The sequence below is a fragment of the Papaver somniferum genome, unplaced genomic scaffold, assembly GCF_003573695.1.
Source record: "Papaver somniferum cultivar HN1 unplaced genomic scaffold, ASM357369v1 unplaced-scaffold_160, whole genome shotgun sequence".
Lineage (NCBI taxonomy): Eukaryota > Viridiplantae > Streptophyta > Magnoliopsida > Ranunculales > Papaveraceae > Papaver > Papaver somniferum.
Genome location: NW_020625487.1, coordinates 231,513 through 253,220, shown reverse-complemented (window position 1 = coordinate 253,220; position 21,708 = coordinate 231,513). Strand labels below are relative to the sequence as shown.

The 21,708-nt window shown below is 36.5% G+C and overlaps 4 protein-coding genes and 1 non-coding gene across 10 annotated transcripts; 1 reads left to right on the top strand and 4 right to left on the bottom strand.

Annotated features, from left to right (window-relative positions):
* The first annotated feature begins 3,937 nt into the window (after positions 1-3,937).
* Positions 3,938-4,011, top strand: TRNAR-UCG. Its single transcript has one exon. It is a non-coding gene; the product is annotated as a tRNA-Arg (tRNA).
* A 291-nt stretch (positions 4,012-4,302) lies between these two features.
* LOC113337522 lies at positions 4,303-5,214 on the bottom strand. Its single transcript, XM_026583190.1, has one exon. The coding sequence runs from the start codon at positions 5,212-5,214 to the stop codon at positions 4,303-4,305; it is 912 nt and encodes a 303-aa protein (XP_026438975.1).
* Positions 5,215-7,916: 2,702 nt separating this feature from the next.
* LOC113337568 lies at positions 7,917-14,659 on the bottom strand. The gene is made up of 3 exons (XM_026583230.1): positions 14,376-14,659; positions 14,153-14,262; positions 7,917-8,300 (listed from the first exon to the last, which is right to left on the bottom strand). The coding sequence occupies exons 1-3, from the start codon at positions 14,654-14,656 to the stop codon at positions 8,269-8,271; spliced, it is 423 nt and encodes a 140-aa protein (XP_026439015.1). The 5' UTR covers positions 14,657-14,659; the 3' UTR covers positions 7,917-8,268.
* A 383-nt stretch (positions 14,660-15,042) lies between these two features.
* LOC113337497 lies at positions 15,043-18,033 on the bottom strand. Of its 6 annotated transcripts, none has more exons than XR_003354281.1 (4): positions 17,762-18,033; positions 17,530-17,639; positions 15,965-16,734; positions 15,043-15,848 (listed from the first exon to the last, which is right to left on the bottom strand). XR_003354281.1 is itself a non-coding variant. In XM_026583166.1 (4 exons), exons 3-4 carry the CDS (start codon positions 16,065-16,067, stop codon positions 15,279-15,281), a joined length of 657 nt encoding a protein of 218 aa, XP_026438951.1. In that variant the 5' UTR covers positions 16,068-16,734; positions 17,530-17,639; positions 17,762-18,032; the 3' UTR covers positions 15,043-15,278. The 6 variants fall into 6 exon arrangements, 5 of the variants coding, with proteins under 5 accessions (XP_026438951.1, XP_026438948.1, XP_026438949.1 ...); XM_026583166.1 differs by having other exon boundaries at positions 15,043-15,832; positions 17,762-18,032; XM_026583163.1 differs by having other exon boundaries at positions 15,043-16,122; positions 16,243-16,734; positions 17,762-18,031.
* A 312-nt stretch (positions 18,034-18,345) lies between these two features.
* Positions 18,346-18,933, bottom strand: LOC113337521. Its single transcript, XM_026583189.1, has one exon. It carries the CDS (start codon positions 18,931-18,933, stop codon positions 18,346-18,348), a length of 588 nt encoding a protein of 195 aa, XP_026438974.1.
* Positions 18,934-21,708: the final 2,775 nt, after the last annotated feature.

Sequence of the window (21,708 nt, the reverse complement as noted above, 5' to 3'; positions counted from 1 at the left end):
ATCCCCTGTATCTCAACATCACTTAAACTACAACCATAAATCTCTTTCATTCCATCTTTATTTGTACCCACAACCACATCACAATTACCTCTACCTATCACTATCATCATTATCATCTTAGCACAGATCAAACCAACTCAACAACCATTTCAGTAACAACACAATCCTTTTTTCAATCTCTTCATTGCCTGCAACCTGAGTTTCACAACTCCTTACAACCAACCACTCAACAGCTGCGACCCATTCCATTCCATTCTCATCTCATACTACAGTTTCTTTACCATCTCTAACTCCATGACAATTACTAATAACCCTAGAATCAGGCTCATCTAACTCAACTCAACAATTCATTCACAAACACATAAATTCAATAATTTAAACAATTAAACTAAAACACTAAACTTAAACGAAAATGGAATCTTACCCAAGAATTAACATCCTCTGAATAACTAATTTCCCATTTCAATTCCACTGAAACTCTAATTTCAATTTGAGGAAGAACACATGAACCATAACCCTTCAATCTCTCAAATCAAACTCCCAAATTAACACAACAACCTCTTCTTCATGATCTGTTCCTAACACCCATCCTTAGTTTCATCTTAAACAACACCAAAATCGAACTCTTAATTCAACCTCCATCTACATCATCATCTCCTTTTTCTCTCGAGTTCAAACAACCTCAGGTCTGACTTCATCTTCTTCTATTCATCATACTAATCAAGTTCTTATGAATTTTTCATACGAAAACAAACTCAATTCTTCGAATTGAGATTGAAAGGAAGAGGAAAGAAGAAGAACAGAAAGAAGAAGAACGAAGAAGAAAGAAGAAGAAAAAGAAACAAGAAAAGAGAAATGAGATTCTCTTCGACACGCCTAAGTGATAAGGCCAAGGAAATTATTAAGGCGACCAGAAAAAGGATAAGGGCAGCCAAGGCGGCTTAGCGAAGAAAAAAACGAATTTTCCCTTCATACCAAACCAAAGATATCTTCTTCGTCAGGTATCCGAATGACACGTTCGAGAATCCCAATTCGTACAACTTTCTGAGACCTATTCGATGATACCAGTTTCATATCTAAACTGTTGTTAGATTAATTTCTATTAATTAATATTCGTCTCTAATTAATCGAGTCATTAGCGGCTTAGTCGTCTGTTGATTGGTCTAATAGCGTTGACGAGCTTGAGGGTCCTTACAGAAAGATCCAAGAGTTGATACATCCGACTGCATCTGGTAAAACCCTCATACTGATATGACATAATTTGAGACCCTCCCACTTTATCAGAAGGATACATAATAGAATTAAAGTCTCCAAGGAGCATCCATGGCTTGTTATCAGAATCAGCAAAAGAAGAAATCATATCCCAGAGTTGGTTCCTAGTAATGTAATAGTTATCCCCATATAAAAAAGTTGCGATGAAATTAATCCTGGAGGAAGAAACTTCTAAGAAATAGCTTGAGAAGACATCTAAAGAACATTAACTTGAATTTTATTTGGGTCCCAACCCACCTAAATTCTACCAAAACAATCAATTGTATCATTATCCAAAAAACACCAAGAAGGGTTGATATTATTCCTTATTCTTACTTTATTACAGACTTGAACATGAGTTTCTACAGTATCAATTAGAGAGAGATTATTATTCCTAATAAGATGTTTTACTTCTAACTGTTTCAAAGGGTCATTAAGCCCCCTGATGTTCCAACATCCAGTGTTTAACATCATTTAAAATTTAAAGGGAGAGAAACAGAACCTCTAGCAGATTTATTCAAATATAAAATCTTAAGGAAGAGGTTAATAGATGGTGGTGCAAGACTACCTCTCTTCTGAAAATGAGCTCTTGAGCCAGTGTTAGAAGATTCAGGTACATTTGACCTATGCTGAGAAACTTGAAGAACAGTTTGAAGATTCTCCTTATTTTGTTCAGATAGGTGTTCTTGTAAATTATCCAAACCCTTATCCAAAATGAAAAAAAAAAATTAGAAGAAATAAGCTCATTTACATTATTGTCTTTCCTTATGTTTACCTCCTGCAAAATATGATTATGTTCTTGACTATGTCCTTGATCGTAATCCATTGGTTCAACTTCAAGAACAACTTGAGAATCCACATTAACTTGACCACTAGATTGTTGCACATTTGCCTTAACACCATTTCTTGTTTTTAAAATCCAACCATCTTCAGTTGTGGTGTTTACATTCTGCTTCTTGACCCATTTTTGAACTACTTTCTGAACTGGTTTTACATGTTTGGGGCAATTTGAATTAACATGACCAAATACTGCACACTCACTGCATTTTGGATGTTACCAAGAATAATCCATTTTGATTTCAACAGTATCCTTACCACCTAGAGTAAAAATGAAAGAATCTGGAAACTCACAATTGACATCTACTTCCACACAAATTCTGGCATAACTTATTCTAGTTTTATTTAGAGTTTGAGTATCCATCATAAGTGGTTTCCAAAGATAACTAGCAATCATACTCAATCCCTTATTGTTCCACATGAATAAAGGAACATTTCTAATATTCATCCATATTGGAATGGTTTCAATTCTGCAATTTCCTTCTCAACCATTCTTGACCATGGTTTAATAATAAACAATCTGTTAGAGATAAACATTAAACCCATTTCCAAAGCTTTAATTCTATCCTCTGCAGAATTGAATTCAAAGATAAACATACTTTCACCATGAATAGTCATTTCAATCTCCTACCCACAAAAGCTCCAATTACTTTGTCTTCACATTGCCGAATATCTTCATCAAAAACTTCATAAAGAATATCCATAGTTTTCTTCCCATCCACAACAGGAAACGAATAGAATTCCGTATCCGAAGAAATAACAACTGTTTTTTCCTTATCAAACAAAGAAGTCCATACAGGAGGAGAAACCATTGAAGCAACATGTGGAAGTTTCTCAAAACCCGAAGGAGCTACAGGATTCAAACCCAAACCGCCACTAGAACTCAGATCCCCCATACGAGAATCCCCTGATGGTTTGGAGGAAGCCACCAGAGGTATTGAAGAAGAAGAAGCTTGCATCTCACCAGAGGAGATACGTAGAAAACAGGAAAAAACCTAATCCTAAAATCGTCTAAGAATCGCCTTTGACTTTGGCCGTTTGATATTGACTTTCTTACCACGATTAAAAAGCTTCCCGCAGATATTTAACCAACACTCACTAGTCACTACAGCAGTACAGCGAACAAAACAAAATTTTCGTGGTCTCCTTATATTTGTGGCCCCAATCAAGGCTTTCTTTGCTTGTATGGCAGGGACGGCCCTGTGCACAGCCAAAGACGAGGTAAAAAACTAGCAAGTATCTCTTTTCATGGGACCAAAGGGGTTTCAACCAACGGCAAACGCTGGGAAACAATCCAAATGATTCCTATAGGCACTGGGGAGTTTGGGCCTATGAGGACTACACGACCACATCGACAATCAGCCCATAGGTCCGTCCTAGCACAAGGTTAGGAATTTAGCTCTTCCTCACCGATTTATTGATGGCTTCCTTACCGAGCAACTTTTGAAATTTCCTATTAGACTCTTAGAGTTAGAGACCAGAAATTGGAAGATCAAACAAAGAAAATTAGAAAAGGATGAGTTGAACACATGTGGCTTGCAACCTTAAACTATTAAAGGATGAATCTATTAATGGGCTGGCCTTTCCTGACATCGTTGGGCTCTCAAGGATCTAAGATCGTTGGGGGTTTTCTAAAACAGCTGAGTTATCACGAGAAAATATCAGACAATATATTTGTTAGTACCAAGTGGATCTTACAAACAACAGATAACGTAAGATATCACACAGTATTTCTTCTCCTACTGCCTAATAGCTTACATTCCCATTTTTGTATCACTTCTCTAAAGAAACTCCCACATTTGCCTGATATCCGCTATATTTTCTTCTCATTACAGAATTAACAACGCAAGACCGCATAGCGCAGTGGATTAGCGCGTTTGACTTCGGATCAAAAGGTCGTGGGTTCGACTCCCACTGTGGTTGGATTTTATTTTTTTCTTCCATCCGTTGAACTTCCGGCAATCAAATAGAAGTTCCAAAAAAATTGAGATATTATCAAGCAAGATATTAATAACCATGTCCATCAAAAGCATAACTTAATTATCAATTTAAAGTCAACAAGGACGAAGATAGATTTGAACCTAATTAAGCTTCATTGCATTATTCCATCTCTCAAATGTCTTTACAATTACAACAACCATGAAAAACCAACATCAATTAATCAAAATACATGAAGAAGAATTAGTACTAAAATGAGTTTTATTAATTAATTAATCAAGTGTTGTTGTTTTTCTTAGAAGCAAAAATCAACAAAGAAAACTCAACTTTTTCCTGCTCTTTCTGAAAAACCTTTTCTTCTAACCACAACTTAGTATCTAATCCACTTCGTCTCCTAAACATGAACACAGCATTCCCCGACTCTTCTTTATTAAAGAACCAGTCATGAACATCCCACATCATATCGATCAAGACTCCGTCGACGAATATAGTTCGGTTCCCCCGGAAATTCCATTGCAAGCTCTTTACTCGTATGACTTTCTTTTTATCGATGAAAACAGATAGAACCGGACCGTCTTCTCTCGTGCATTTTATCAGTATGTCATGAGCAGTGCCCAAATCGCTGAATTGCGCCTTGGTGTTGTACAGATTGTTGCCGTTGAAATGTTCTCTCCGGGAAACTAATGAGAATTTCGCAATTTTGCATAAACTTGAAATGTACTTCTTGGAAGCGGATGATAATTCTTCACCACCCATGTCTCCTAAAAGAAGTACTAGTTCAGAATCAATTACGACCGCGATGTAAAACCCCGTTACAGGTTCCGGTTCCAAACCGTACTTAGCCATGGAGATATCCCAGAAGAGCTCAACCTTTGAACTCCCTGCTTCTAGTTTCCGAGTACCTTTCTTCCGTCGGAACAACCGGTAATCCGTGCTGAATTTGAAACTCGGCGACGACATCTCGTTCACGTTTATGCTAAGACCTTGACTGTTTGCAATATTATTCTTGCACCATGAAATTGTAATGTAAAACTGTTTCTCAGTAGATAACTTGGTTTTGTAGAGACAAGAGATTGCATTCTTGGTTGATGGTAACAAGTTTGCTGGATAACAAGCTAAGTTTGCGGTGCTTGAACAAGATGTTGCATCAGATACTTTTACTGCATAATCATTGAAACATGAAGCCATATCTCTCGATGAAGATTGAAAACGGAATTATTTTTTGTCTAAACAAAGGAAAGTTATGATTAGAAAATGGCTTCTTCTTCTTCTTCTGACTTCTCATACATGAATGGGAGAGAAAATGAGATATTGAGACAGAGAGGTGGGAGAGGGGGAGAGTTATGTCCCTATTTCTATATTGTCCTAGATGCTGCTGCCCTCTAGAGATAGATATATTTGGAAGACAAAAACCAAATAGAGAAATGAAAAAAAGAAAAAGAAAAAAAGAAGAAGAATCACTGACAAGAATGAAATAAATGTTTAATTTATCTTGACAGTTCATGTGGGATGTTAAAACCCATTAAAGAATACAGAACAAGAAAAAAGACATAGTATTGAAGAAGTTGGACCCATTCATTCATATTTCTACCACCAATTTTTTAAAATCTAGTAAGTTTTTCTTTTTGTGTGTATGGCCATGGAATTGAAGGTGGAGGAGGTGTGACTTGTTTTTTTAACTGACACAGAGAGGGATAGGGCTATCCCTACAAGTAACACCAGTCTGGAGGTCACTCAGAAACTTTTTATGTCTCTAACTGATATGATCACACACACTCTGTACTTCGGACTTATGTTCAAGTCCCCTGCTCAACTTTTCAAAAATGAAAAAGTTAGTCTCCAACTGCGTTGATACCGTTTGATTAAAAAACGTATGTTAACAACAGCCAGAAAAACGGCTACAATGCCGATATCACTGTATATAATGCAATGGTTAAATTGTTGGGTGGTGCTGGTCCGAAACTCATCAAACACCAAAATCTTTACAAAGGCCTATTTTAAAGCTTAAACATTATAGCGGCTAACTGGAATTCCTGAGCTTCTTGTATGGGATTGAGAGATTGCATATTTCTCAGATGATATGGAAACATGACCGTTACCCTGAAATAAAAAAGAGCAGGAAACTTTTCTCTTTTCTCTTTATTCCTTTTTTTTTTTTTTTTGGTACCCCCATTTGGCCATTTCCTTGTTATTGATGGGTGCGGTAATCCTATAAATGATAATGTGGTAATAAAACTCTTTCTTTCTCGTTAGAGATGGTTTATACAATTTGGGTGCAGAAACATAAAAAAAAAAGATTCCCATTGAGACCCTACTAACCAATTGTAGTGAGTTGTTGTTTGTTGCTTTGCTTTGTTGCATTTGTGATGTACTCTATGTTTACGTGTGAGAAGGATTAGGTTTCACCTAGAGATAGATAGATAGATAGAAGAAGAACATGGATACCACAAAGAAAAGAAGTTGATGATTCCACAAGAAAGGAACAAATTCCGCCTCTCTTAATACATGTGTATGTTTTAAGAAAGATCCAAACAACTATGAAGTTTTCTTCATTAGCAGTTATTAGTAGTTAAGAGTACCACCAAACCATAATGTAAAAAAAAAACCTAATTTTTAAAGGATTTGGTGGTTAGTTTACTTGTCCCCTAGCTCATTACTTCCAGATAGACTATTAGGACATACCCTCTTTTTTTCTAATTAACAAATGCTAATCTCAATTATTAGACAAGTTCAGGGCACACGAACTTTCATTTTTTAAACATTAGTTTCTGATAATCTCACTTACAAGTCTGTTTCGCGGCAGCATCGTTCCGAACTTCTTCGTTCTGACGGCGCCCTAATTTTTTCAGTCACTTTACCGATCAATGTAAAACTTGAGCAAAAAACATAGAATCTCAAATACTAACAAAAGACTACCTAACAAAGAATTGAGGGGTTTGTTTTACTGTTTATCTTTTCCTGTAATTTGATTAGATATGCATTGAACTAAAAACCAACGACTTAAAAACATATGAAAACATCATCAGAAAACAAAGTCAAAACTCAATGACACAAATTTTTTGTTTTAATAAGACTAAGTTTGTAGTTTATACACCAAAATGTTCTGCAATGAAAATGACTAATAAATCTACTGACCCTTCCAAGAATTTCAACTTTCCTGCAATGACAATGACTCTTTAAATTCCGTGACCCTTTCAAAAACTCTCACTCACAGAGCCAGAGGGTCACACTTACTAAATTGTTAGTTGGGTTTTTATTTAAGTCTACCAGCTTATTTATTGATGCCTGTCTACTCGTAAGCCAACCAGGCAAACCCTAGCACGTGCAAGGCTCAACCCCACTAACCAGCATAAACTCGAGATAGAGATCTTCTTGTTCATAAACCAACTTAAATCTATAGGATCTTTTCTTGTGAACCCTATGTCTAAGTACATGATTCATACATGAATTTATGATTAAGTACTACTTTTAAGTCAAATATTGTCCCTAAGATTGTAACTCCTCAATTGTGTTGTAAACTCGTGATGGTACATGACCTGAACAAGCTAGCACTACATAAACTACACTGCAGTTCACATATTTGGTTAGTGTTTATGATGTGAATTGGCTGTTTGGAAAAGAAAAATCTGAAAATGAAAGGGTAGGTCCAAAATTTATGAGAGACACGGACTTTCTCACCCTGTTTACCTTGAGAGCAGTCAATTCGAAGTCATAAAGTTTTCTGTCTACCCCTAACTTTAGTACGGCAACATCTCAAGAATCCCTCCTTTTTATCACCAAATAAGATGAAATGCAGAACACAGAAATCCTATTATTCGAATATGACCACAAATATCACATCCATGATCGTACGTAGAGCTTAAACAACCTCATTTATAGCAACATTATCGTCAAACAAGAAAGCGTAAAAATAGCATTATTCTGAAAAACAATACGACATTTTGGGCTGCAAAACTAGACATTTTATAAAACTGCATAGATAGTGGTTTGGAAACATGACGTGCCATCACATTGTAAACTCCCATTGAACGGCAAATTCACATTCTTATATCTTATCAGTTTGTTCTATTCTATCAATAAGATGATGACAATTCGAAGCAAAGGACTATTTTTTAACAGAAACATCGGAAAATTAAATAATTAAGAAAAGGGAAGAAACTGTTTCTTATGAACCTCTGCTTATGTGAAAATCCAAAACTTCCCATGATGGATAAAGGACCAGCATTTTAGATTTAGCAGACATTAGATGGGACTGACATAGTTGGCAAATCTACCTGTCATCAAACGAATAAGTTTTGAAGTTAGAATCTCTGTAAGCAGCATTTACACATAGAACCAAGAAGTAAATTCTGCATTGAATAAGGACACATTTTTCAAGCATGCTATGACTACAGACTGAGAAACATCTGAAAGATTATGTTGTTTACATTGGAAAAAGAAAAAAATCCGAAGAACTCATGGGACTTTATTGACGATAAAAATAGATTTTCCTCTACACCTAGAAACTAAGCTTCAGCCAATATAATATGTAACCCCTCACTGCACTCCTCCATGGAATCCTCTTAGTCAACGCCTATCTTTTCTTTAGGGAAATCACACTAGTTTCACCCCCAGCTCCACATTACATTAAATGAGCTAAAAGGACACTAGTTTCACCCCCAGCTCCACCTTACACTAAATGAGCTAAAACCTTGTATGATAAACCTCAACTTCTTGGCAACCAATAGAGTGAAACTCACAGGTAGAGTCTATTAGTATACTGAAGCATTAACATGTGATATTGGTGAAAAGAATTTACTCACAAAGCATTCTAAACATAAAGCATGACTGGATAATGAGGTTAGTGAGAAAGAAAGACAAATGGTGTAATCTAACACTTGAGTAGCCCCGTGGAATCAGAAAAAGAAAGAATACATAACATCTAGTGTCAAGACTCATTTTTCATGAACTCGTAAACCAGAAGCCTGTGGCTCCCATCGGAGCAAAACTCAACCAGTCTCGTCAAATTCAAATGATGGGTGCTACTTATAGTTGCAACTTCCATTCTAAACTGTTTTCCCCCTATCTCAGTTCCTTCTAGTTGTTTTACTGCAACTATTGATCTACTGGCAAGAATCCCTTTATAAACAGTCCAAAACCTCCAAACCCGAGTTTCTCCTCAAATCCTTTGGTTGACCTATGGAGGACACTGAATGCGAATTGGACGGGAGTGCCAGAGGCATATTCCAGCAACGCATATTGCGCCGATAATGAATTGAACTTTGGCTGTTCCTGTAACACCAAATTCCATAGACCACCTTCCAACAAAACCACAGCAACTAGAGCAACAAAAGCCACAATTGCAACTGCCCAACCATGTAAGTTAGATGATTTACTACTCAACATCGTAGTAAGAGCAGACGAAGGTGGATTGGGGTTCACTAATCCGCAATTCTTAACCTATGAAATACTAGGAACAGTGGGCGAATGATACCCGCTAACAAAAGTTGTTGCTTCATAGTAACATACTCCTGCCCTATCAGCAAGAGCATTCGACGCAATACATGTGGAATCTTTTAGGCAACTCAACTTACATCCCGCTGTGCCGGCATAAAAGAACTGAGAAGAGGGCTCCGGTTGGTAACTGAGAACTAGGTAACTCTTTTAGGCAATTCGACTTACATCCCTGAACCTGAACCCTGAACCCTGAAACATAGTATTATCTAATTCCACCATGGTTAAAGAACTAGTTCAGTTTAATAGTCTAACTTCCTCTTACACACTATCATTTGGATCTACCAGCTCGAAATTTTGAGATGCACAACCACAAATAGAACTTGTTACATTATAACTACAAACACCCATGTAACCACACCACTCATAAGCTAAAGACTGATATGTAGCAGCCGCCCATCTCTCAGTTAAATTCCAGCATCACCAACAGAAGAAAACATTCTCCACTTCTCATCCGAATTAAGAATAAAGATTAGCAGTTTCACCAAAGTCACTACTATAAGCTATTCTGATTTAAGTCTGAAGAGTAATATCACTGCCACTAAGTTGTAAAATTCCAATATCCGAAAGACTTAAACTTGGGATTGTTAATAAGCTATTCTGACAGAAGTCTGAAGGGTAATATCACTAAGTTCGCAGGATTGAAACCATGGAAGAACAAAATACACCTCTTAACAAAGAAGCTTTAGAGCTGAGAATGACAAAATCAACTATAATCTCAGGACGCATAACATCACAGGTCTAGCTAGAAGCTCTTATAATGCAGTAAAGATTGGCAACAGACACGAGTTTCTGCATTTTTGACTCATTCACAAAGCAACAGATTTATTAGCTCAGCAACCTTGACCAGGTTGGCCAGCACAACAATGCTAAAAAATCTAGTGAATTCAATACACGGGAAGACAACACACAAACTAGATTAGTGCTTGATTTAGTACTTATTCTTTTTGCTAATTACATAGGGAATTCCAGAAGACCCACTTCTACTTTTTTCTAAATTCTCTGACATGCTGAAAATCACTTAATGAAACTCTATGCTGCATAAATTTGTATATAGTTTTGTTTTTGTACACTTTAACTATATATGGATACTGAAAATCACTTAAGTTTAGCCGAATACTCGAATAGGTTGGATTAATCGACTTTATGTAGCTTTTGATGCATTAGGTTGAATTCATGAGCTATCAGCCATTTTTTATAGCTCATGAATTCAACCTAATGCGACAAAAGCTGCAAAAAGACAATTAATCCAACCTATCCGAGTATGCAGCTAAAATTAGTACTTCCAACTACTGAAACAACTTATAGTCTTTTCGATTACCGAAAGATGGGCACATATCTAAACAGCCAGCGATAAACAAAAGATGAACATTAAAACATTAGAGTTCCTTCGTTTCTACTATCAGTCTCTTTTATAGATTTGATATATCGCTAAACAGTGTATGTTAAATGTCTTAATGGTGAAAGCAAGTTTTATAATTAAACAAAGGTCAAAGACTTAGAAATTGTGCTCAAACTTTTACAAATATTAAGACAGATTAGATAGATTTTAACTAACATAAGGAAGAACATCAGGAAAGAGGAAAAAACAGATGCAGAGTTTCCACAGTGTCCCAATTTTAGGCCATCTATAACATAGGTTCTTACTGATTATACATCAACTTCTGTAGACACTGCAAGTTATACACTCAATCCAATATATGGTACATGTGTGAAGACCTTCTAAAGGTTAATTGGAAATATTATACCCAACATGATTAACCCAATAAAGAAATTGTTAATCTAACCGCTGGCTTTGAAAACCGGCTCCACTGAGTACATGGCTTTCAAAGATAACTTGACGTCATCGGAATATCTCTCGATGGACGTAGAAGGACTGAATCCTGGCGTGCCTGGACTGGCATTGACAGTAGTAGATACCACTAAATGTAAAATACTACTCTGGTTAACAAAGTTACTAAGGGCCTATCCAAACAGTCGCTCACATTTTCAGCAGTCTTCCCCTAACTGACTAATGACAACCAGCACCAAAAAATATCTTAAGGTTTTCTTGCCAAATGTAGCACTACAAACTTGATGGATGCTTCATGGTGGTAGGGTTACAACATGATTTATCAGCACCAACAGTGCATAGATCAAGCATTATGGCCTATCCTATTAATATGACATGGGATACTTTGATCCATGAACAAACAAAAGCATCTCGTACTGTCATACAGCATGTTCGTTTAGAAGCATACAATAGTGTATGTGTAATGTGTAATCCTTTTCAAGCTTAAGTTCTATCACAAAAATTCATGACCCACCTTCCAGACTACGATACTACCTACCCAAAACAGCAAGGGCATTAATGCCAAAGTTATGAAATTTTTGTACAGCTGAATCGAGGTTGTTTTTAGTTCAAAAGTCACAAACATGGCACTGTTTGTAATACTTTTTCATAAATAACTTGCATACGTGATTTTTCTTCAGTCTAGTAACTACGCACTTTAAAAGCACAGAGTGGCATGGACACAATAGACTTGCTAATTATTCCACAAAGGCGACGAAATAACACAAATACTGAGACAGGCGGACATAGAAAACACAATAATAGGAAACACGCTCCATCCACCCACTTACTAGGCACTGGTGACATGGCACGACTTCTATCCTTGGATCATGGCATTCACCTGATCAGGTTAACCATTAAGAAGATTTAAGGCATCTGGATGCATGCTGCATCATGGGTTCAAGCAAGACACGTGCCAAAAGGTGAACTGTGCGCAATCACAGAGTCAACCAAGTACAATGAAAACGTTATCCAACTATCCGTAGAGGTGTCTACCTAAGATGCACACACGCGACTATTTGATCCAAGGTCCATTGTACACTGCCTGAAATTTATAAGTCAATAAAGTAAGCCCCATAATGGAGTTGTTGGGATCTCGTGAAGATGGTTGTGGTTGAACTCATCTCTCAAAATAGACTATGTAATGATGTTATCAAACACAGTTGTGTGCAACTGGTAAACCATTTTCACCTCCCAATAAGGAAACATCTATTCTAGTGATGTTTATGGTTGAAAAACTAATTCACATTTCTAACAGTTTTGAACAAGGGGAATAAGAATGTCCAAGTAGATACTGGAAAAGATTTGCTTGTTCTTTCGGTTGTTTCTCAATAACCTTGGTTCTTAATTCCTGAATGACCCGACTCGAACTAATCTAAGGAAGAGTTAGTGGCCACATAAGCTACCACTACGAATGGCCTTCAGACTCAATTGGTGATGGGGGAAGTCTATGGTGATCAAACCATGGACCACGGTAGTAAACTTGTCAGGATTGAACTGCAGAAACAATCCATGGCCAAGCTAGAGGCTACATAAAGCTGTTTCTCTATAGAAGAACTCCACCAAAACCCTCCATAATACTATCCCTAACGATATTAGAGTTATCCCCGTATGATGAAAATGCAGAGTATCAGGTTGTTTGAACCAAGGATAAGTCCGGTAATGTTACAGCTAGAAACATGCTATTATTTCTCAAGTGAAGCCAATATTATTGGCTCAAACTGGGGGAAGGTATGGAGACTTTCTAGCCTACAGAAAATTCGAAATTTCATTTGGCTCCTATGTCACAATAGGAACCAAATCTCGAAGTAGAAAACACCTTGTCTCATCCCAGGTTGGACTTACAGAAATTGTTTCTCATCTGTTTTTTAACTGTTCTGTTTCTAACCATAGTTTAAAAGTTTAAACCATCCAACCCTACTTGGATTGTAAAGGTTTGCCATACGATTACCTAATCCAACAGCAGAATTTGCTAGTCACAATGTCGCCGCTAGGGCTTCGACTGAAGGTCGGAAATGCTATCATATATAATGGCAGCAGGCAGTCAAAGAAGAAATCCTACTCCACCCAGTCGGCAGTCAGGGATATGTGAAACTAAGAGAATGCCCCGGCAAACAATAATGTCACTCAAATTTTGCGTGCAACTAATGTAATGGGTCTGACATATGTCACTGGGTGGACAACATATTTTATCAGTACGCCAGCATTTTGGGTGGGCATATTATATGATGATGAATAAGATAGCTGATTGGATCCCAAAAGAAAAAAAAATGCCGAGGAATAAGGTGCCAATGATGGGTTTGAAGACACCATTTCGGGATAGGTTGTTTAGGCATGTTATACAAGACATTCTCAACTTCACCGAGGATGGCTTGGAAAGAAGATCAAACAAGATAACATAATTCTTGAATGCATTGAAAGAAGTGGTTAACACACCAGCTGAAAGAATCCGAGACTTATACCATGGAAAGTGGGGAAACTGTGTCAACCCTATTTTTCAAGACTTGCTCTACAGCTCTACTAACTGGTACAAAGACATTTCATCAAGAACCTTGCAGGCCCAGTACATTACACATGGAAATGTAAAGCGTACTTGTGTTTTTATGGAGTAACTGAATCTAATCTCTTTAATATGTTCGATTGTTCTCATCTAAACTCCATTTCACTAAAGTAGTGGTAGTATGTGAATACCAAGGTCTTCGGGATAAAATTGATCAAGATGTACTATATATGTATGAAAATTTATTTCTTCTTACTTACAAACCGAACGATAAAGAAATGCAAAATTGATATTAGACTAACCGTCATTAGATGAGCTAACTTCCGTGGGAAGCTTAGAAACCAGGCAAGCAGCAGCAGTCGCGCTGTGAATTGGGTGCAAAGTATTCAACAACAATGCCTCTCTTCTCAACCTTTAAATCAATTCAACCAAATTTAATTCAGATATCAAGATCTCAAATACATTTACTAACAGAATATGAACTTAATTTGATGAAATCAAACTATTCGAGATATACCAAAATACCTGTGAGGAGTAGAGATTCGAGTTTGTGTAAAGAAGAAATTTGCAGATTTCGAAGAAGAAGAAGCTGAAGTTGGAAGTGTAAATGACTGAGAGATACTATTTAAACTTTTGGTTGCTTTACAGAAATTCCGAATGAATATGGATGATGTTCTAGAAATCGAGGATGCTGCCATTTTTTTTTCTTTTTTTTTTTTTTGTCTACCAAAGATCTCAAAAGCTTCAACCCTAAACCCTCTGTGTGAGGAAAAATGTTTTCCCTTTTTCTCTCTCTCTATCCGCATCCCTCAATTTTACTTGTTAACCCCTCAAGTCAAAGACCCATATCCAATTCTGGTCCTTATCGGGTTCTCGAACGGTATGGTTCTCAAACTTTTGGATCTTCCATGGTCCAAATTCCAAAATAGATATTACCCTTTCAGGGAAAGTGATACTGTATTTTCATTTGTTCAATCTGGTCTAGACCAAAAAAGAAAAAGAAAAGTAAAAAAAATAAATAAATAAATATCACTTTTCCTGAAACAAAGAGAATACTTGTCAACTCTCGGCAACTAGCAACCGGGTGACAAAAAATGGGTCTCAGTTTAATCAGTTTGCGACCCAAATACATAATCTGACTACACGAGACTAATTATCAGCAGCAACTAGGTACCTATAAAGCCTTTTAAAATGTGAGAATCAGATAAGAACATTCCATTCAGAAGCACAATAGTTTACATCAAATGCCTTCTAAAAGCTGTAAAAAAGAGAGGAAACAACAGTGACGACAGAGAGTGTGAGAGGTGATGAGGTAACAGAATTCTGTCACTTAAATTTGTCTTAGCTGACAGTTATAGCTGTTCAAACTAAAACGAGCATTACACTTCTTTAACACCTCTCATAAACTCTACTAAAACTCTTACACACTCAGTACCCACTTTTCCATGGTTCTTCATCAGCTGATCTACCTCCAGCACCACAACAGTCTTTGAGTTTTGATGTCAAAACAGATACTTGTTCTGCCTTGATTTCCGCTTTCTCATCATCCAGTTCATTGACAAAAGTGTTCTTACCATCACAACTCCTCATGAATTCCCTGAGAGTTGAAACTGTTGCTTCTAGATCAGAAAGTCGTTTCTCTACTCGATTCTCAGCCTTTATTTCATTCAAGTCATTCATAAGCTTGAGCTTATCATCTTCGAGAGTTGAATTTCTTGCTTTTAGGTCCGAAACTATTCTTTCCAGAGCTTGTTTCTCGCGAATAAGAGTATTCCTATTTTCTTTGCTCATTCGGACTACAACTTTGAGCGGTGATATTTCTGCTTCCAAGATGGAAACTCTTCTGTCAAGAGCTTCTTTCTGAGCCAATAGTTCTGTTTCGGGAGTATTAATACCAGGCAGCCTATAAAAGGGCGAATTAAGTGGTTCACGTGCCCAGGTTAAGTGGTAGTAATTACTGGCCATCTGGTACACCACCCAGCCTTGACAATTTATAAGCTTGAAAGTCACTCCATCAAATTGGATGGAAGATAAGAAAGCATCAAAATCGCTTTCTTTGTTATTTGCCAAAGAGAGATGTTTAGAGTAATCTAAGAATCCGTAATCAATTATACCTGATAGAGCAATGGGGGTACCAATTGGTTCCTTCATCCTGTATAGCTTTAACCCTGGCGTTTCACGAGATATATACAATTGAGGATCTTTATACCACGCCATAGTTACTTGTGGGACGCGAATGACCGAGTGCTCAGAAATTGCAAAGAAAAGAGTACTGTAAGAATATGAATATTTCGTATTATTTGAAGAAATTTAAAGAGAGGAAAAAAACATTATGATCCTTAACAAGATCAAACACTAGAATATATATAGCGAGAGAACACTGTAAACATACCTGCCAATGGCTATGTTCTTAATCTGGACGGTCGATCAACGGTCACAATGTTTAGATTAAGACCGCTACCTTGCTTTTGATGATATTTTCTTGAGAAAAATGCATCTAAGACCTCCATAATTCACAGGCTTTACCATGATGTAACACAATATGAATAAACTATAACAATTGACTTTGTATAGCTAAACTTTATTTTGATTTTTGAGCTGTATATTCATTGGTACATGTAAATCGGTATCAATAATTTGGTGATGACAAAGCTAACTAACGATAACAGTTGTTCTTGCCCAGGGATGGAACTAGGATTGACAATTCGAGGGTGTTATACAAGATAACAACTATTGAATCTCTATTAACATTCTAAGCAAATGGAACATTTGGAACATATGACCAGAAAAGTTTTAGATTGAACATGGACGTACCATGAATGCCCGGGCTCAAGTTGGCCCCGGTATCACTTAAAGGAGGATAGGAGCCACATTACATAATTTCCTACACATCCAACAAAGCAATAGAAAGTCAATCACAACATAACTAATAGTCTAATACAGATCATGATTAGTTTTAAGATAAGGTTTTCTTGACAGGGCGTTTATTTTGAAGTTGTCTACACCTACCTTGGAAATTAGATAGCAAGAGACTTTAGAATGTGTGTGCACATATATATCAATGATGTATGATTCTACCTATTCGCATCTTGTATAAACAAATCTGCATTCATTTCCTCAGTCTGTTTAGAATTTTTTGTGACGAAAAAGGGTTTTCAATTTAGTTGGTGATGCGAATATGGAAATGGCCTTAGAGATCGACAAAATAAAATGATGTAGTTTCAAGTAACAGGCAGCTATACAATAAGAACATCCCTTCCAAAATAGTCAATGCATTAGTTGTCTCTAGATGAGGAATCAGTCCGCTGGAACATTACTAAAGAAGTGGTTGACACTCCTAGACTGACTTATATACCATGGAAAGAAAAGACAGTGAGCGGATCCTATTTTTTAAGACTGGCTCTACTAACTGGTAGGAGGATATTTCAGCAACATCCTTGCAAGCCCTATAAGGATGCAAATGCAAAGCATACTTGTGTTTTCACGGAGTAACCAAATCTAATCTCTCTAGTATGTACGTCGTTCCACTGTCGTTCTAGCCTAAACTCCATATCAATAGGGTGGTTGTAGTATGAGAATCCTATCAAATTGATTGATCAAGATGTGCTGTATATGAAACATGTATTTCTTCTTATCTACAAACTGAAAGAAAAATAAATGCAATAATAATTAGACAAACCGTCATTAGATGTGCAAACTTCAGTAGGAAGCTTGGATACAGAACAAGCAGAAGCAGTAGCACTGTGAATTGGGCGCAATGTATTCAACAGAGATGCCTCTCTTCTCAACCTTCAAAATCAATTCAACACAAAAAGAACACATTTTTATTCAGAAATCAATGCCCCAGACACAAATTTAAACATAATTTCAACTTTTATTAACAAAATCAAGAAAAGGGTTTAAAGAAATACCTTCAAAGAGTTGAGATTCAAGCTTGTAGAAACAAGAAATTTTGAAGGTTATGTTGAAGTTGAAATTGGAGGTGGAAGTGAAAGTGTAAAGGAATGATAAATGCTGTTTATGTTTCTTCTCGATTGATTTACAGAAATTACGAATTAATAAAGATTTTCGAGAAATTGAATCTGCTGCCATTTTTGTGTTTTCTTCCCCTCCGCAAATTAAAGCTTGAACCCTAAACTCCCTCTCCCCGTAAGGAATGTGTTTGATTACCCAAAGAAAAATATCTTTTCTATTTAGTTAGACTCGATATTTTACTCGCTCACCCTCGTCACCTCGTCGTAGATTGGTAGGTTATACTCCCCTGTCCCAAATTAGACGAGCCAGACGGTTTTAAATTAGTCGGTTTTAAATTTTGTCCCATAAATAGATAAGCTATCTCACTATTTAAGGGGATATTTCTGGAACAATTTTTTCTTTTCTTTTGATGTTAAAGATGAGGAATATATTAAACTGAAACTGGTACATTGTCTTGAATCAACTGATTCTCAATGATATTAGGAGGTTTGTCAAACCACACTCTAGTAACTCCATATTTTCAGTTGAATTTTGCGAGTTTATCAACAGGTTTATTACAATAGCTAGGAACATAATGGCATAACCAAAAAGGAATACTTTTTAAAACATCTAAAGCATCTAAAAGAATGCCTTCATTTTCCCACGCAATAACTGGTTCTGCTTTGTTGATATAGTTCTCGATTCCTTGTAAGTCAGTCTCCAAAACTATATGAGTATGTTGCAGTTCCTTACTCCAGTTGACAACATAAAAAAACGCAAGGCACTCTGCATGCTCCGAGTTCTTTATTCTTGCGTAGCATTTTGTTGAGCATCCCCTCCATTTGCATGTAAAGTCACGCAAAACAAGTGCAACACCAGTTAGTCCAAAGTTACTGTTATATGAGGCATCACAATTAATAACAAAGTATGGAGATACAGGTGGTTTCCAAACTAATTTCTGAGAGATAGGGCTTGGGTTATTAGTGCTACGTAATTGGTTTTGCAAATTCAGTTTACTGATGTAATCTGCAAAACTAATCGCCCTTCTAGCCACATCCCTTAGGTCTGCCTTTTTGTTCTGAAAGTTAACCTCACAACGCTCATTCCAGATCGTCCATGAGACTGTCATAACCACTATTAACCATTCTGGTGTGATAAGTTATTGTTATTTGTTGCTCATCCATGTTTCAAAAACTGCAGCTATATTGGTGTGTGATCCTGATAAAACTGTAGATCCACTAGGTACGGACATCCAAACATCTCTTGAGAATGTGCAGGAGAAGAGAATATGCATAGTAGTTTCTTCATACTGGCCGCAGAAATGAAAATCTCGATTAATGTGTCTGCAGTTTTTAGAAAGCCTTTCCTCTGTGGGTAAGATGTCAGCTAAGCACTTCCACCAAAAGTGCTTTACTCTTGGCCATCCTTGTATATTCCAGAAGTCATTCCAACTTAAATTCGTACCTTCAATCTTTAGAGAAACCTGCATGTTTCCCATTTCTTGTCAAGTTCCATATGAGTTTGTCAGGTGCAGCAATTGGGATCCTCATATTCAAGATTAGCTCTGCATTTTTAGGTTCAAACAAATGGTTCACAAGAGAAGTATTCCACTGCCTGCCTCCAATAAGAAATAAGTCTTGTACCCATATATAGTTTTCACATTCACTGTTTCCTTGTTTTGGAGATGGTGGAACATTCAGACCCGTCACCCAAACATCTAACCAAATTTTTACCTTGTCTCCTCTACCAACTCTCCATCCGCTATTCTCTTTGACAAACTGCATTTGCTTTTGTACTTTTTTCCAGACCCACAAGCAATTCTGCTTAACGTTTGCATGCAACATGCTAGTGCATGGAAAGTATTTTTCGTGTAATGCTTTAACCGCGTTTGAATTGATGCATATTCTCTATGAAGCTCTAACTAAAAGTGCACGGTTTAGAATCTTAAAATTCTTAAAGCCTTGTCCTCCTAGATTTTTGTGTAGTCCAAGCTTCTTCCAAGAAGTAATATACATTCCTTTCTTATCAGTGAATCCCCACCAGAACTTGCGCTGTAGAGAGTCAATCTGTTTGATTGTTTTAGCTAGTACTTGTAGGCAGTTCATCGAGTAAGAAGGTATTGTATTGGTTACTGAGTTGATCATTTGTGACTTGCTACATTGGGACATTGAATCTTCATTCCAGGCAGATAATCTTCCTTTGATTCTATCTACTAATTCTAAAACTACTCTTTTAATTGATTATTGTTACTACAAGAAATATGTATAATTTGATAGCAATGTTTATATTCGTGACGTATGTGTTTTAAAATGCTTTTCAACGGTATAAAATTTACGAAAAACCGTAGCATAGTTTAAGAGATAAATCAATTCTAAGTTTTACTATAATTGTAAAAAATACTTAAACATATTCCCCTTTCCTCCTTGTCTTAAGAATTGTGCAAACTACAACTAGCTCATCTAATTTGGGACGGAGGGCGTATATGCCTAAAATTCGCTTAACAAATCAGTTACACCAACGACCGTAAGAGCAAGTCCAGTAGGACTTGGCAAATGAACTAATTTGATAAGCCACGTGGATGAGCAAACCCAATATATTGAGTAGTGGGGATAAAGTTTATCGTGGATAACTGAACCGATCACTGCTAGTTAAGGCGATCGTTCCAACTTAAGACGAGTCTAGGCTCAGCTTGCAACGACAACGATGATTTTCCAACGTCCAAAAAATAATTACATTTTCAACACATATAAATGACACTCTCAGTAAACCTTTCTGCTCATACCAAACTCAGTCTTCTTTACAAAATTTCTCTACTAAAAACCTTTCTAATTGTTTTTCAATTATTTTAAATGTTTACTCAATAGAAATATCTCAATCTCGAGATATTATGCGATAAAGAAATAGAAACCACCTTGGAATAAACCCAGTCAACCTATGCCGATAACAAAATCTAGTTTTGATAACGAGAACAATCTCAATATATGAATATATATTGGTACGAAGAAACATCATCCCAGATTGGCGTTTGTATTGGATTGGTGGTATAGTACAGACTTTTCATTTTACTTACTTACAAATAGGTATGTGGAATATTTTGAATTATAGTTTTAATGCAATTAAAACGAAGATTTAAGTAACAATTTTAACTTTTTTATATTAAATTTGTCTTTTACTTGGGATCTTGCGGTGTACATTGAGTAAACATTTAAAATAATTGAATCACAAGAACATAAGAAATGGTGGAATTCCTAATTCTAGTTTAAAGGAAATTCTAATCAAAAAATCACATGGGAGAGGCATTTTTGAATTTGATACAAATGATCCCACCATAGATACATAATTAAATTGTCAAGGTTTTTATTTATGGTAACTTAATTGGTTTATGTTCCATTCAAGCGCTGGCATTCAAGTAGGACGACTAGAGGCGCTGCGAGATATGGGGTTTTTCCCACTTATGATTGGGGGCCCGCCGTCTTATGCAAGTTATACATTTATCTCGATATCGCATCATTGGACTTCCCAATCCTTGAGGATGTATGGGGCTTCCTTGAGGTAATATGTTCTTTTTTTTATTCAAAAGATAATTTCATTAAACTTAAGCAGAGATTACATTATTGTCATGGGTTACCCAATCTTGAATATCAAGAGGAAAAACATCAAAAAACTCAAAATCAACCTTGAGAGCTCTAGCTTACTTAGATAGCTTGTCTGTAACTCCATTAACCTCTCTTTTCACTGAGACACATTTCCAGTTGCTTATTTTATTTAAAGAAAATTTATTATCTAAAAGTAAACCTTGGTTGATCCAACGAACATATCAGTTTGGTTCATTTATGGATTTAACTAAAACTTCATTATCAGACTCAAATGAGATTTCTTGAGACTGTCAGGACAACAACTGCCT